General features: G+C 48.6%; 1 protein-coding gene across 2 annotated transcripts in view; it reads left to right on the plus strand.

Moving 5' to 3' along the window:
• The first annotated feature begins 364 nt into the window (after positions 1-364).
• EFHC1 (EF-hand domain containing 1) overlaps positions 365-16,041 on the plus strand; it is a 35,034-nt gene continuing 19,357 nt past the window's right edge. Inside the window, exons 1-5 of one of the 2 annotated variants that reach the window (XM_056564029.1) lie at positions 365-594; positions 4,840-5,061; positions 6,365-6,652; positions 8,068-8,217; positions 14,557-14,749. In XM_056564029.1, the coding sequence (XP_056420004.1) occupies positions 532-594; positions 4,840-5,061; positions 6,365-6,652; positions 8,068-8,217; positions 14,557-14,749 (916 nt within the window). In that variant the 5' untranslated portion in view covers positions 365-531. The remainder of the gene's footprint in view (positions 595-4,839; positions 5,062-6,364; positions 6,653-8,067; positions 8,218-14,556; positions 14,750-16,041) is intronic. The other variant, XM_056564030.1, reaches the window with a different exon arrangement.

Below are 16,041 nucleotides of genomic sequence, written 5' to 3' on the forward strand. Positions count from 1 at the left end.
AAATAAAGCGGAATTGGCGCTAATTTTGGCACAGAATTTTTGCGCGGATTCTCAATTAAGGATCTTCATTGGAAAATTTCTGCGTGGAAATGTCGCTGTGTGAACAGACGCTAATCTTAAATCTTATTAAAAAAAAATCAACGGGAGTCTGATTTATGGCGGAATTTGGGATAGTATAGCAGTGATATAGCAGTGGTCTCCAGTATATAGCACAGTGGTCTCCAAACTGTGGGCCTCTAGCTGCCGCAAAACTACAACTCCCAGCATGCCCGGACAGCCGTTGGCTGTCCGGGCATGCTGGGAGATGTAGTTTTGCGACAGCTGGTGGTCCACAGTTTAGAGACTACTGATATATAGGAATAGTCTGTGTATACAGAAACCCCAGGGTGACACAGTAATGGAGTCGGGTGAGGCCTCCTATTGTTTACATCACCATGGAGACCAGAGGCATGTCTGCCTGTTGCCTGGTAAACAAGCAGCAGAGAGACAGCCAGGCCCATAGACTGCAAGGAGAGAGACGCTGGAGGGATCATGTCCTCTCATCCTGTACACGGGCTGCCATTCCTACCCGGGAACACCTACCGGGACCCCACCGTAAGTGCCCATAGCGGATACAATGGAGGGAGGGTGTATGGGTACAGCTTCATGAATGCTATATTACCTATTGACTGCAGCACCTGAGGGGTTAAACGGGAACGCAGTTGTCGCCGATCCCAGCTATCAGAGCGAGCATGCTGGGAGTTGTAGTCTCCCAACAAATGCAAGTCCATGAGGTAAACAACCGCAGCCCCCGGAATTTTCTTCTCCAGTCCTGTCACTCGTAGGGGCTCGTTCACACTATCGAAAATTTCCTGACTGAATTCCTCTTTGGTTCCGCACCCCTTTATGCTCCATTTAGGAGTGAAATCGGCACTAATTTTACGAAAAAAATACCCAATGGCTAATGGGCTATGACTAGCGGATTGTGGCGATCAATCTTCCGCCGCAATTCGAAATCCTCATTGGAAGTTCTGTCATGTGACCAGAGCAGAGGAAAACCCATTGAAGCTAATGGACTTGTGATGCAAGGCGGAATTCCTCATGGATTTTCGTAGTGTGAATTAGCCCTAAGTCTTAGTTTCTACAAGTTTTTTTTTTTTACCTGTAAAAAAAAACACCCCAGAAAAAGCCCTTACATTTTGCAGTTTTTGTGGTGTTTTTATATTTTTTTTATTTTATTTCTCTGGTATTTCAAAAATAGTGGAGTTAATTAAAACTTGGTGTTTTTTTTTTTGTATTTTTTTTTTTTTTGGGGGGGGGGGGGGGGGGGCGTTTTTATCATGACAAAGTCATGTGATTCATTTATCATGTGACTCAAGGATTTCTATTGAAGAAATGGGGGGGTCTGGGAGCCAGAAAAAAACGCTAATGCTAAACCCATTTTATATGGATCTTTATTATTTTTTTGCTCCGATAGACTTCTATGGGAGAGAAATGTCACGATTTTGTCCAAAATAAAAAAGCCTTAGTCTAAACATGCTTGCATTTTGGAAAATTGCCACTGAGCCCAGTGAGTGAAAAAATGGGAAAGGAATGCCAAGCGGGTTTGGCGTTTCATAAATCCCTATTGACGTTTAGCTGACATCTGGCCCTGGCATTTTTTTAACTAAAAAACTCAGAGCTTTTTTGGGACGTTTTTGCAAAAAAATTAAATAAAAATAAAAAAATAAAAGGGGAAACTTAGCCTCAGGGCTTGCTCACATAGTAAATTAATGAGGCTGAAAACTCTGCCTTAAAAAACCCCACATGGAATCTGAAATTCATGCACATTTTTACACAGATTTTAAAGCGTACCTGTCAAATACCTCCAAACTCTCAAATGCCTCTAGCCTTTCATCCACCCCTATTGCCTCCAGACTCTCACCTACCCCTATTGCCTCCAGCCTCTCACCCACCCCTATTGCCTCCAGCCTCTCACCTACCCCTATTGCCTCCAGCCTCTCACCCACCCCTATTGCCTCCAGCCTCTCACCCACCCCTATTGCCTCCAGCCTCTCACCTACCCCTATTGCCTCCAGCCTCTCACCCACCCCTATTGCCTCCAGCCTCTCACCTACCCCTATTGCCTCCAGCCTCTCACCTACCCCTATTGCCTCCAGCCTCTCACCTACCCCTATTGCCTCCAGCCTCTCACCCACCCCTATTGCCTCCAGCCTCTCACCTACCCCTATTGCTTCCAGCCTCTCACCTACCCCTATTGCCTCCAGCCTCTCACCAACCCCTATTGCCTCCAGCCTCTCACCCACCCCTATTGCCTCCAGCCTCTCACCCACCCCTATTGCCTCCAGCCTCTCACCCACCCCTATTGCCTCCAGCCTCTCACCCACCCCTATTGCCTCCAGACTCCCATCCACCCCTATTGCCTCCAGCCTCTCACCTACCCCTATTGCCTCCAGACTCCCATCCACCCACCCCTATTGCCTCCAGCCTCTCACCTACCCCTATTGCCTCCAGCCTCTCACCTACCCCTATTGCCTCCAGCCTCTCACCCACCCCTATTGCCTCCAGCCTCTCACCCACCCCTATTGCCTCCAGCCTCTCACCTACCCCTATTGCCTCCAGCCTCTCACCCACCCCTATTGCCTCCAGCCTCTCACCTACCCCTATTGCCTCCAGCCTCTCACCCACCCCTATTGCCTCCAGCCTCTCACCTACCCCTATTGCCTCCAGCCTCTCACCTACCCCTATTGCCTCCAGCCTCTCACCTACCCCTATTGCCTCCAGCCTCTCACCCACCCCTATTGCCTCCAGCCTCTCACCTACCCCTATTGCTTCCAGCCTCTCACCTACCCCTATTGCCTCCAGCCTCTCACCAACCCCTATTGCCTCCAGCCTCTCACCCACCCCTATTGCCTCCAGCCTCTCACCCACCCCTATTGCCTCCAGCCTCTCACCCACCCCTATTGCCTCCAGCCTCTCACCCACCCCTATTGCCTCCAGACTCCCATCCACCCCTATTGCCTCCAGCCTCTCACCTACCCCTATTGCCTCCAGACTCCCATCCACCCACCCCTATTGCCTCCAGCCTCTCACCTACCCCTATTGCCTCCAGCCTCTCACCCACCCCTATTGCCTCCAGCCTCTCACCCACCCCTATTGCCTCCAGCCTCTCACCTACCCCTATTGCCTTCAGCCTCTCACCCACCCCTATTGCCTCCAGCCTCTCACCCACCCCTATTGCCTCCAGACTCCCATCCACCCTTATTGCCTCCAGCCTCTCACCTACCCCTATTGCCTCCAGCCTCTCACACACCCCTATTGCCTCAAGACTCCCATCCACCCACCCCTATTGCCTATTGTCTACAGCCAACCAATCACTCACACCTTTTGCCTTCAGCCTCCCACCCACGTTGCCTCCAGCCTCCCAGCGCCATTGCCTTCATTCACCACTACCCCGCCACTGCTTCCATTCACCCCACCCTGCCCCTGCTTCCATTCACCCCCACCCTGCCCCCTGCTTCTATTTACCCCCACCCTGCCCCTGCTTCCATTCACCCCCACCCTGCTTCCATTCTCCCCCCCCCATCCCCCCACCACTGCTTCCATTCACCCCCCAGCCATCCACCCTTGCCACTGCTTCCATTCACCCTGCAGCCACCCATCTACCCCTGCCACTGATTCCATTCACCCCGCAGCCACCCACCCTGCTTCCATTCACCCCCTGCTTCCATTCAACCCCCCGCCCCTGCTTCCATTCAACCCCCTGCCCCTGCTTCCATTCAACCCCCCCGCCCCTGCTTCTATTCAACCCCCTGCTTCTATTCAAACCCCCGCTTTGCCCCTGCATCAATTCACCCCCCCACTCCTGCTTCCATTCACCCCACCCCCTGCTCCCATTAATATTGTACCCTGTGTCAGTGTGCCATGTATTATACTGTACCCTGTATCAGAGAGTGCCATGTGTGGTGACGCCAAAGTTGTGGTGTGACCACAGGGTGTAAAGGGTGCAGGTGGATGGGGCAGATGGTATAGCCCAGGGGCAAGGTGTTATTAACCCCTAATGTTGGTGAGGTCAGAGTGGTTTTTCCGGTAACCACCCGAACGGTAGCACGGTTATCCCAAGGTTAGGCAGAGCAATGATAGTCCAAGACCAGGTAAGGGTTAACGGAGGCTTTACTGAGGTCAGACAGTTGTTAAAGTCTTTACAGCTAGGCCAGAATCCCAGAAAGTCGACCAGTAACATGGAAAGGGCCTTGCAGATTGCTGGGGCTTGCAGTACTTTTGGGTCAGACTCCAATACAACCACTCTGACTATAATTGACTTGACTAGTGACTTGACTTTGGTAGAGACAGCAGACATAGATGAGATGACTTACTGACAATGTGGCTGGTGTGCAGGCTTTATGGCCTCCAGGTGGACTGGACACAGGGTCTGTGATGTCTGTGCTTTGCTATTCCTCAGCAGGAGTGATGGTGTAAGAGCGAGATAGTAATGGCTGCCCCTCTTATAAATGGGGGATGAGCAAGAAGCCCATAGGTCAAGCTGCAGGTCAGGTGGTCAACTGGTGCTCTCTGGGTAACATAACACATCATGTGAACATAACAGGTGATACCTCCAAAGGTCCTTAACATAACAGGTGATACCTCCAAAGGTCCTTTATACTTTATACACATAGTACATAACATTATACTGACTATACACAGTAACACTAGCATCAATACTGGGGGAGACACTGCAGGAGAGCTCCTAGGACAATGAGGGACTCAACCTGACAGGGCCTAAGTACTGTACAGGGTTATATCCTGTACTGGGACATTACACATGTATGATCTTTTACTGACATTTGTTTTTGTTACCAGAAATCTGCTTTCCACCGCTCTCAGACCCTGACGTATCGTAATGGCTACAGTCGGCCTGTGCTTCCCACCGTAGGGATCGGTAGGGATCCGATCACAGTCAATCAGTTGTCACAGGCAGAACTAGATGAACTCGCCAACAAAAGGCCTACTCTAACCTACGGGCAGGTGAAACAAGCCCCGCCCTCCACCTTCATCCCCTCTTATGTGGCGTTTGACAAAAAGGTAAATCAGAAAACACCTGGATCTGATGATCTGTAACATTTTCTATCAGTAACAGTCTCTAAACAGTCCACAGACCATCTCTTTAAAGAACTTATCCAGGAATAGAAATACAGAGCTAATTTATTCCAAAAACAGCACCACCTCTGTCCTCAGGTTGTGTGTGATATTACAACTTGACTCTATTTACTTCAATGGAACTGAGCTGCAATACCACACACAACCTGAGGACAGAGGTGGTGCTGTTTTTGGAATAAATTAGCTCTGTATTTCTTACCCAGGATAATCCCTTAAAGGTGGGGTCATGCATGCCCTATTTTGCTGCATATTTTTTGCAGCTGATTTTGTTACCCATTGACTTTAATGGGTAGAAAAATAGACAGCGGCAAATATGCAACAAAATACGACGTGTGCAACCCTACCCTTCAGGGCCCTTTTATACTGTGGAATTTCCAAGTAGAATTTATATTTTAGGCCTAGACGATAGGCTTTAAAGGGGTACTGCATTGGAAAACTTTATTTTTTTTTTAAGTCAACTGGTGCCAGAAAGTTAAAAAGATTTGTAAATTACTTCTATATAAAATTCTTAATCCTTCCAGTACTTATCACCCCATAGCAAACCTCTCCTGCTCTGGACAGTTCCTAAAATGGACAGAGGTGTCAGCAGAGAGCACTATCGTCAGGCAGAATGGAAATTCAAAAAGAAAAAGAACTTCCACTGTAGTATACAGCAGCTGATAATTACTGGAAGCATAAAAAATTTTAAATAGAAGTCATTTGCAAATCTGTTTAACTTTCTAGCACCAGTTGATTTAAAAAAAAAAAAATTTCCAGTGAAGTACCCCTTTAAGCAGGATTTTTTGCTTTTTGCAAATTGTTTGCAATTATCCCTAAGCCGTGCCTTTTTAGCTAATGTGGAACTAGGACAGCCAGCATGCCCTGACGACAGCAACTTAAAGGGTTACTACGCTCCCCAGCGTCCGGAACTCCATGTTCCAAACGCTGGGTGTGGGCTTCCGTGTTCACACCCGCCCCCTTGTGATGACACGCCCCGCCCCGTGACGTCGCACCCCCTTCCCACAGACTTTCATTGAGGGGGCGGGGCGTGACATCTCAAGGGGGCGGGCGTGAACACGGAAGCCCGCACCCAGCGTTTGGAACATTGAGTTCTGGGGAGCGGAGTAACCCTTTAATATAAAGCAGTTAGCGCCAAGTCGTGCCTCTTTAGCATGTCCGAAAAACAGCAGGTTTGCGTAAATCCTCATTTCTGCTAATCCATTACAAACATTGCTTTTGTGATCTTTAGGTGTTAAAATTTGAGGCCTACTTCAAAGAAGCCGTCCCCATCTCCCAAGATGAACACTACAGGGTGCGGAGAGTGAGTGTGTATTACTACCTGGAAGATGACACTATCTCCGTGGTGGAGCCCCTGGTGGAGAATTCTGGAATACCGCAAGGCACATTTATAAAGCGTCAAAGACACCCAAAAAATGACAACGGAGATCATTACCACTGGAAGGATCTTAATGTGGGGATCAACATCACCCTGTACGGCAGGACGTTCCGTATTGTCAGCTGTGACAAATTCACACAGGTAATGACCAAAACTAGCATTAAAGGGGTACTCCGCCACTAGACATCTTATCCCCTATTCAAAGGATAGGGGATAAGATGTCAGATCGCCGCGGTGCCGCTGCTGGGGAGCCCCGGCAGCGAGTTCGCTCTGTGCGTAATGACGGGCGATACAGGGGACGGAGTCGCGTGACATCATGGCTCCGCCCCTCGTGACATCACGGCCCGTCCCCTTAATGCAAGTCTATGGCAGGGGGCGTGACGACCGCCGTGCCCCCTTCCATAGACTTGTATTGAAAGGGGTGGGCCGTGATGTCACGAGGGGCGGAGCCGGACGTAACGATGCTCCGGCCCCTGTATTGCGTGTCATTACGTGCAGAGCGAACTCGCTCTGTGCAGTAATGATAGCGGGGTGCTGCAGGAGCGATCCCCGGGGTCCCCAGCAGCGGCACCGCAGCGATCTGACATCTTATCCCCTATCCTTTGGATAGGGGATAAGATGTCTAGGGGCGGAGTACCCCTTTAAAGGGGTACTCCTGTGGAAAAAAGTTTTTTTAAATCAACAGGTGCCAGAAAGTTAAACAGATTTGTAAATGACTTCTATTAAAAAAAAATCTTAATCCTTCCAGTACTTATTAGCTGCTGAATACTACAGAGTAAATTCTTTTCTTTTTGGAACACATTGCTCTCTGCTGACATCACGAGCACAGTGCTCTCTGCTGACATCTCTGTCCATTTTAGGAACTGTCCAGAACAGCATAGGTTTGCTATGGGGATTTTCTCCTACTCTGGACAGTTCCTAAAATGGACAGAGATGTCAGCAGAGAGCACTGTGCTCATGATGTCAGCAGAGAGCTCTGTGTTCCAAAAAGAAAAGACAGACAGAATGGGAATTTAAAAAGAAAAGAACTTTCTCTGTAGCATACAGCAGCTGATAAGTACTCTAAGGATTGGGATTTTTTTAATAGAAGTCATTTACAAATCTGTTTAACTTTCTGGCACCAGTTGATAAAAAAAAAAAAAAAAAAGTTTTCCACCGTAGTACCCCTTTAAGGGGGAGATTTAGGAAGACCTGTCCAGAGGAAAAGTTGCCCAGTTGCCCATAGCAACCAATCAGATCACTGCTTTCATTTTTAACAAGGCCTCTGCAAAATGAAAGAAGCGCTCTGATTGGTTGCTATGGGCAACTGGGCAACTTTTCTCCCTCTAAATGTCCAAGTGCAGTGTTTCCCAAGCAAGGTGCCTCCAGCTGTTGCAAAACTACAATTCCCAGCATGCCCGGACAGCCTGCGGCTGTCCGGGCATGCTGGGAGTTGTAGTTTTGCAACAGCTGGAGGAGCCCTGCTTGGGAAACACTGGTCTAGTGTTAGGGCTAAATCTCTAATAAAGGCGAAGTAATATACGCAGATTCCGATCCTTTGTTGTCATCTTACACAGGATTTCTTAGAGAGTGAGGGAATCGAACTGAACCTCCCAGAAGAAATCCCCCCCGATCCCTACACCGAGCTCCGCCGAGAGCCAAACCGCACCTACACCACCGCCTCTGACTTCGATAAACTCAAGCAATTCCTAACCATGGACCGCAAGGTAACGTTGTTTATAAATACAGTATAATTCCTTCAACCTGGTGTCAATGGGACCTAAAGGGTACCAACATGGTCCTGCCAATTACAGGAGGACCACTGATACAATTATATATTGATATATAGTCACATGTCACCTCTTAAAAGTCTATGGGAGTTACACGTAACCCCTTGACACAACATCCCTAATGGCGCTGATATCCACTGTGGGTGGTGTGACTGTGCCCGCACCATCAGCAACAGCTGTATATTACATCCCACTGCGAAGGATGGCATAGGAGATTACTCCCGTCCAGGCCATTTAAAGTGAACCTGTCATCAACAAAAACTTTGGTTAGAAAATGTGTATATTTTTGGGAGAAAAAAATGCTGTCCCTGCAGCTATTGCCTGTGTGTCTCTATGAGGAGTCCAAATACAGGAAGTGAGGGTAGGACAAGCAGGGATATGTGCAGGCTCCTGGCTTGTCAATCATCCTCATGTGTGAGCCAGGGGCATGTCACAGAGCCTCACTACACAGAGCCCTGCTTGTCCTCAGTGTACAGAGCCCTGCTTGTCCTCAGTGTACAGAGCCCTGCTTGTCCTCAGTGTACAGAGCCCTGCTTGTCCTCAGTGTACAGAGCCCTGCTTGTCCTCAGTGTACAGAGCCCTGCTTGTCCTCAGTGTACAGAGCCCTGCTTGTCCTCAGTGTACAGAGCCCTGCTTGTCCTCAGTGTACAGAGCCCTGCTTGTCCTCAGTGTACAGAGCCCTGCTTGTCCTCAGTGTACAGAGCTCTGCTTGTCCTCAGTGCACAGAGCCCCGCTTGTCATCAGTGTACAGAGCCCTGCTTTTCCTCACTGTACAGAGCCCTGCTTGTCCTCAGTATACAGAGCCCCAATTGTCCTCAGTGTGTAGAGCCATACTTGTCCTCAGTGTACAGAGCCCTGCTTGTCCTCAGTATACAGAGCCCTGCTTGTCCTCAGTGTACAGAGCCCCGCTTGTCCTCAGTGTACAGAGCCCTGCTTGTCCTCAGTGTACAGAGCCCTGCTTGTCCTCAGTGTACAGAGCCCCGCTTGTCCTCAGTGTACAGAGCCCTGCTTGTCCTCAGTGTACAGAGCCCTGCTTGTCCTCACTGCACCGAGCCCTGCTTGTCCTCACTGCACCGAGCCCTGCTTGTCCTCAGTATACAGAGCCCTGCTTGTCCTCAGTGTACAGAGCCCCGCTTGTCCTCAGTGTACAGAGCCCCGCTTGTCCTCAGTGTACAGAGCCCTGCTTGTCCTCACTGCACCGAGCCCTGCTTGTCCTCAGTGTACAGAGCCCTGCTTGTCCTCAGTGTATAGAGCCCTGCATGTCCTCAGTGTACAGAGCCCTGCTTGTCCTCAGTGTACAGAGCCCTGCTTGTCTTCACTATACAGAGCCCCGCTTGTCCTCAGTGTACAGAGCCCTGCTTGTCCTCAGTGTACAGAGCCCTGCTTGTCCTCACTATACAGAGCCCTGCTTGTCCTCAGTATACAGAGCCCCAATTGTCCTCAGTGTACAGAGCCCTGCTTGTCCTCAGTGCACAGAGCCCTGCTTGTCCTCAGTATACAGAGCCCTGCTTGTCCTCAGTATACAGAGCCCTGCTTGTCCTCAGTGTACAGAGCCCTGCTTGTCCTCAGTGCACAGAGCCCTGCTTGTCCTCAGTGCACAGAGCCCTGCTTGTCCTCAGTGCGCAGAGCCCTGCTTGTCCTCAGTATACAGAGCCCTGCTTGTCGTCAGTGTACAGAGCGCTGCTTGTCCTCAGTGTACAGAGCCCTGCTTGTCCTCAGTGTACTCAGTGTACAGAGCCCTGCTTGTCCTCAGTGTACAGAGCCCTGCTTGTCCTCAGTGTACAGAGCCCTGCTTTTCCTCAGTGTACAGAGCCCTGCTTGTCCTCAGTGTACAGAGCCCCGCCTGTCCTCAGTGTACAGTGCCCTGCTTTTCCTCAGTGTACAGAGCCCTGCTTGTCCTCAGTGTACAGATCCCTGCTTGTCCTCAGTGTACAGAGCCCTGCTTGTCCTCAGTGTACAGAGCCCTGCTTGTCCTCAGTGTACAGAGCCCTGCTTCTCCTCAGTGTACAGAGCCCTGCTTGTCCTCAGTGCACAGAGCCCTGCTTGTCCTCAGTGCACAGAGCCCTGCTTGTCCTCAGTGTACAGAGCCCTGCTTGTCCTCAGTGCACAGAGCCCTGCTTGTCCTCAGTGCACAGAGCCCTGCTTGTCCTCAGTATACAGAGCCCTGCTTGTCCTCAGTGTACAGATCCCTGCTTGTCCTCGGTGTACAGAGCCCTGCTTGTCATCAGTGTACAGAGCCCTGCTTGTCCTCAGTGTACAGAGCCCTGCTTGTCCTCAGTGCACAGAGCCCTGCTTGTCCTCAGTGCACAGAGCCCTACGGGGCTTCGTTGGCTCAATTTACATATCCTTTGTCTGTGACTCCATTCACTGAATTCAGCAGAGGATCTCCTGGGGGACATGTCTCAGGACCTACTGGACATATTTAAAGGACAAGTCTCATGATCAAAAACTTAGCCCCTATCCTTCGGATAGGGGATAAGTTTTAGATCGTAGGGGGTCCGAGTGCTGGGAGCCCCCTCGATCTCCTGTTTGGAGCCCCCGGTGCGCTAGTGCACCGGGGCTCCAAATAGGAGATCGCTGGGGCCCCAGCACTCGGACCCCCCACAATGTAAAACTTATCCCCTATCCTTTGGATAGGGGATACGTTTTTGTCCATGAGACTTCTCTTTTAAGTAAGTGACCCCTCGTTGTACCCCTGTTCACCCACAATATAACCCAATGTATTGAGTTTAGTGTGGATGAACAGTCTAAAGGTTTTCCTTTAACCCCCTTATATGCCACAGTGATAACCAACCACAGCAATGATCATAGGATGCTGTTCGGTTGACATGTCACAGTCTATAAGAAGCCTCTTAGGTTAGGTTCATACTCCGGAATTTCAGTCAAAAATTCCAGTGCAGCAGAATCCCATTTCTGGCAATGGGATTCCGCTGTACATTGCACACTACGGAATTTCAGCTGCGGATATTTTGCTGCTGTAATTCCACTGCCGAAAGAATGATCTTGCTCATTCTTTAGGCGGAATCCGTGCAGAAGACATTGCGGTCTATAGGAACGGCAATGTCCGCACAATCCTTACGCCAACAGATTCAGGCGGCGTTGGGCACATTCCAAATCCCTGGATGGAATTTTTCAGACCAGAGCTTCCTCGGTGTGAACCTAGTCTTAGTCCCCTGTCAGAAGCATAATACATTGCAATACAGCAATACAAAATCTAAAATGTAAAAAAAATAATAATGATAAAATTCTATGTGGGGAAAAAAACTTTCTGCCATTACAAATTTTATTGTTATGGGGAGGGGAAAAAAAAGAAAATACCCAAAATTGGAACCCATAATATACATATAATTTGTTATCTATTCAACACAGTAAACGCAGTACAGTAGAATCTCCCAATAGCTGACAATCACATGGAATAAAAAGTGTCCACTATTGAGAGATGTCCCCTCCTAAGGCTCAAAAATCTTTCTAAATGACCGAATTCTGTACTGTCCTCACTCCAGAGTGTAATTACCTAGAAAACATGATAAAAACCATATTACAGTAGAATTTCCCAGTGCAGTTTAATCTCCTCTTATCAACCCCCTGTATCATTCCATCCCTCCCTACCATTTTATTCCCCCTCTTGATCCCCCCCAATGCCACTACATTCTTCCCCCTTTGAACCCTTCTGTGCCACTTTATTCCCCCTGTGCCAAACATCCCTCCACCCCCTGTGCCACATAATTTCACCCTTGATCCCCCATGTGCTATTTCATTCCCCCTTTATTACCCTCTATGAAAATTCATCAACTCCTCTTTACCACCCCCTGTGCAATTTCTTCCCCCCTGTGCCATTTCTTCCCCCTGTGCTATTTCATTCGCCCTTTATCCCCCTGTGCCAAATAATTCCCCCCCCCCCCCTCACCCCTTGTGCCACATCACTTTTTCCCTTCCCTCCTCCCCCTGTTATTCTTCTTACCTGGCCATCAGGTTCAGGTGCAGGGGCTCTCAGCGGGTTTGCTGTTCTCCTGACGTCCTCTGTGCTGCACTGACTAAGAGCAGCAGCGGCGGCAGCTGTGGGCACTGATGAGTGACGTTAGGAGCATCACTCGTCAGTGCCCGCAACCACCGCTGCTCACAGCCTCTCAGTGAGTGCAGCGCAGAGGACGTCAGGAGAATGTCAAACCCGCTGAGAACCCCTGCACCTGAGCCTGCTGGCCAGGTAAGAAGAACAGGGGGAGGAGGGAAGGGAAAAAGTGATGTGGTACAAGGGGTGAGGGGGGGGGAATGATTTATCACAGGGCACAGGGCAAATAAAGTGGCATAGGGGGATAAAAGGGGATGAAATGGCACAGGTGGGTTGAAGGGGGGGAAAGAAATGGCATAGGGGGTGATAAAGAGGGAAGTGATTAATTTGCATAGAGGGTAATACAGGGGGATGAAATAACACGGGGGATCAAGGGAAAATTATGTGGCACAGGGAGTTATAAAAGGAGGGGGATGATTTGGCACTGGGGGATCAGGGGTGGGGGGCAAATGATGTGGCCGGCAGATATACAGATGCATGAGACCACTGTTTAAACAGCTGTCTTCTGCTTCTGTGCTGGGGAGCTTGGGCCGCTTACTGAGGTATTGGCTGTACCCCCTAACTGAGGTATTGGCAGCCCTATGTACAAGGTAGGGCAGGCACATAAGCTTTGTTTTTCCCATATTGTGAAAAAATTTTCCCCTATTGGAAGTTTTTTGTCCCCTATTGGGAGTGTTTTGTCCCCTATTGGGTGTGTCCGCGTCCGCTATTGGGAATGTCCCCTATTCGGAGGGTGCAAATACATTAAAGGGGTATTCCAGGAAAAAACTTTTTTTTATATATCAACTGGCTCCAGAAAGTTAAACAGATTTGTAAATTACTTCTATTAAAAAAATCTTAATCCTTTCAGTACTTATGAGCTTCTGAAGTGTAGGTTGTTCTTTTGTGTCTAAGTGCTCTCTGATGACACGTGTCTCGGGAACCGCCCAGTTTAGAAGAGGTTTGCTATGGGGATTTGCTTCTAAACTGGGCGGTTCCCGAGACACGTGTCATCAGAGATTACTTAGACAGAAAAAAAACAACCTTAACTTCAGAAGCTCATGAGTACTGAAAGGATTAAGATTTTTTAATAGAAGTAATTTACAAATCTGTTTAACTTTCTGGAGCCAGTTGATATATATAAAAAAAAGTTTTTTCCTGGAATACCCCTTTAATTCTTATAGGACTCTGCTGGGGAATAAAAAACTGTTCGCTATTAGGAGGTGTCCCCTATAGGGATGTGTCCGCTTAGGGAGATTTTAGTGGAGTTAAAAATAAATAAATAAATAAAAACGCCAAACAATTGCAACATCCTGATGGGGTTCAAGAGCTCCATTATAATGCAATAATAAAATACATATTCACTTAGCTCCCCCTAGTGGTGGCTGCTGGGGATTTGGAGCTCTGTTTCGGGTCAGACCGTTTCAGAGATATAGAGGAGAATTTATCATGAGTGGTAGAGCAGTTTTCTGTATTCACAATGCTTAATGGCACCAAAATTTTGCGCTGTAGGTGATTTTTAGAGATGAGCGAACTTACAGTAAATTCGATTCGTCACAAACTTCTCGGCTCGGCAGTTGATGACTTATCCTGCGTAAATTAGTTCAGCCTTCAGGTGCTCCGGTGGGCTGGAAAAGGTGGATACATTCCTAGGAAAGAGTCTCCTAGGACTGTATCCACCTTTTCCAGCCCACAGGAGCACCGGAAAGCTGAACTAATTTATGCAGGAAAAGTCTTCAACTGCCGAGCCTAGAAGTTCGTGACGAATCGAATTTACTGTAAGTTCGCTCATCTCTAGTGATTTTGTTAAAAGAGTTTTTAGATAAATTTGGTGCAACTACACCAAAAAATAAAATTTTAGACTTAGTATTTAGAGTAGAAAATCTCTTCTGACCCCCCCCCCCCCCCCCCATGAGTTGTCTAGAACAGCAGTGTGCCTCCAGCTGTTGCAAAACTACAACTTCCAGATGGGAGTTGTAGTCTTGCAACAGCTGGAGGCACACTGTTTGGAAAATTTGGGTCTAGAGCAGTGGTCTCCAACCTGCAGACCTCCAGATGTTGCAAAACTACAACTCCCAGCATGCCCGGACAGCCGTTGGCTGTCCGGGCATGCTGGGAGTTGTAGTTTTGCAACATCTGGAGGTCCGCAGGTTGGAGACCACTGCTCTAGAGGATTATCTGCAATTGAAACAAACCTTCAGTTGTGAGAAGCTTTTCTCCTTTCGCAGGTCCTGCGGTTTTTCTCAATCTGGGATGACACAGACAACATGTTTGGAGAGACAAGACCGGTTGTTATACACTATTATCTCATGGATGACACAGTGGAAGTCCGGGAGGTCCACGAGCGAAATGACGGGAGGGATCCTTTCCCCGTATTAATGAAGCGACAACGTTTACCGAAATCTGTGAAGGATCTGAAAGGTGAGAGCAATTTATCTGATATACACTCATTGACAGAAAAAATGATTCTCCTTGTGGTGAGCCTTTAAGTCTGCCTTTGCTTTGGAGTGACACGACACACTGCCCCCTGTTGGTGTGATGATCTGCGGAGCCATCACATACCACAGTCGGTCACCCCTAGTAGTAATACAAGGGACACTAACAGCTCAGCGATATGTGCAGGACATCGGTCACATGGCCTCTCATGGCTTCCAGCTGGCCCTGCTTACCCACACATAGCAAGGGTTTACCAAGAATTGTCATAAGATTTATCACCAACAGGGCATTTATGGGACCAGCTGGGATGCCAGTGTGGTGGCGGATGAGAGGATACTGCCTTGTGGGAGTGTAAGGTATTTAGGGTGTTGCTGTTCAGGATAGTTAAGGGCGCTGTTAACCCTTGTCACTCGTGACGCCAGGGTGAGGGTTAAATGCTGTGTTTCTTGACAGGCCTATTGCTATCCTTCCCTGAAAACTTGCAGGAACTTTTACTGAGGAATTTCTGTGCATGTAGTAATAGTAACAGTCCAGATAACAGAGTCTCTACAGATATAGCTTGAGCAGCGATTGACAGTTGGTTGGGATCAGATAAGCTCAATTTAGCTTCTCAGAGATTTTGTAGCATAGATCCGCTGGATTTAAGGGTGCGTTTAGGTCCAGTGATCTTGCGGGGAATTGCTTAGTATAACCGCTATGTTAGAGGCCGAGGCCACAAGGCTTTGGCCTAGTAAATCGTCTTGTAAGCTGCGGAGGTCCTACCTCTTCCAGAGTCAGCAACCCAAGAGAGAAGAGGAGATGCTGCTTGCTTGGCAGCACAGGAACAAGAGAGAGATTAATGGCTGCAGCTCCCTTATATGGGCAGGGGCTGAGCCGTTTTGGATTGGTCCAATCAGCTGTCACTCACCGTTACATTGCATTGTGGGTGATCACCTGACTACAAGCACCAAAGGTCCTTTAGCAAAACCATAGAGTTTTAACCTGATCACGTGACCCGCAGGTCCTGCTACGCTCCGAAAAGGTAGATAACTAAATATATACATATTTATCCTTATATTTATATTAATATTAAATTGAACTGCTATATAGTCATCGACTAAGTGAGAGGTGACAAGGGGAAAACTACAAAAGAGGGACCCCGACGTTCTAGGGACTCTGACTATGGGGACCTCTATATAGGTAACATATACAATACGGTACCGGGACACCACACCAGCTTTAGCAACCTATGCATGTGCAGGATCTACAGGCCCAGGTGTAACACATGGGCAAATGGG

Source organism: Hyla sarda, chromosome 3, assembly GCF_029499605.1.
Source record: "Hyla sarda isolate aHylSar1 chromosome 3, aHylSar1.hap1, whole genome shotgun sequence".
In the NCBI taxonomy this organism is placed as follows: domain Eukaryota; kingdom Metazoa; phylum Chordata; class Amphibia; order Anura; family Hylidae; genus Hyla; species Hyla sarda.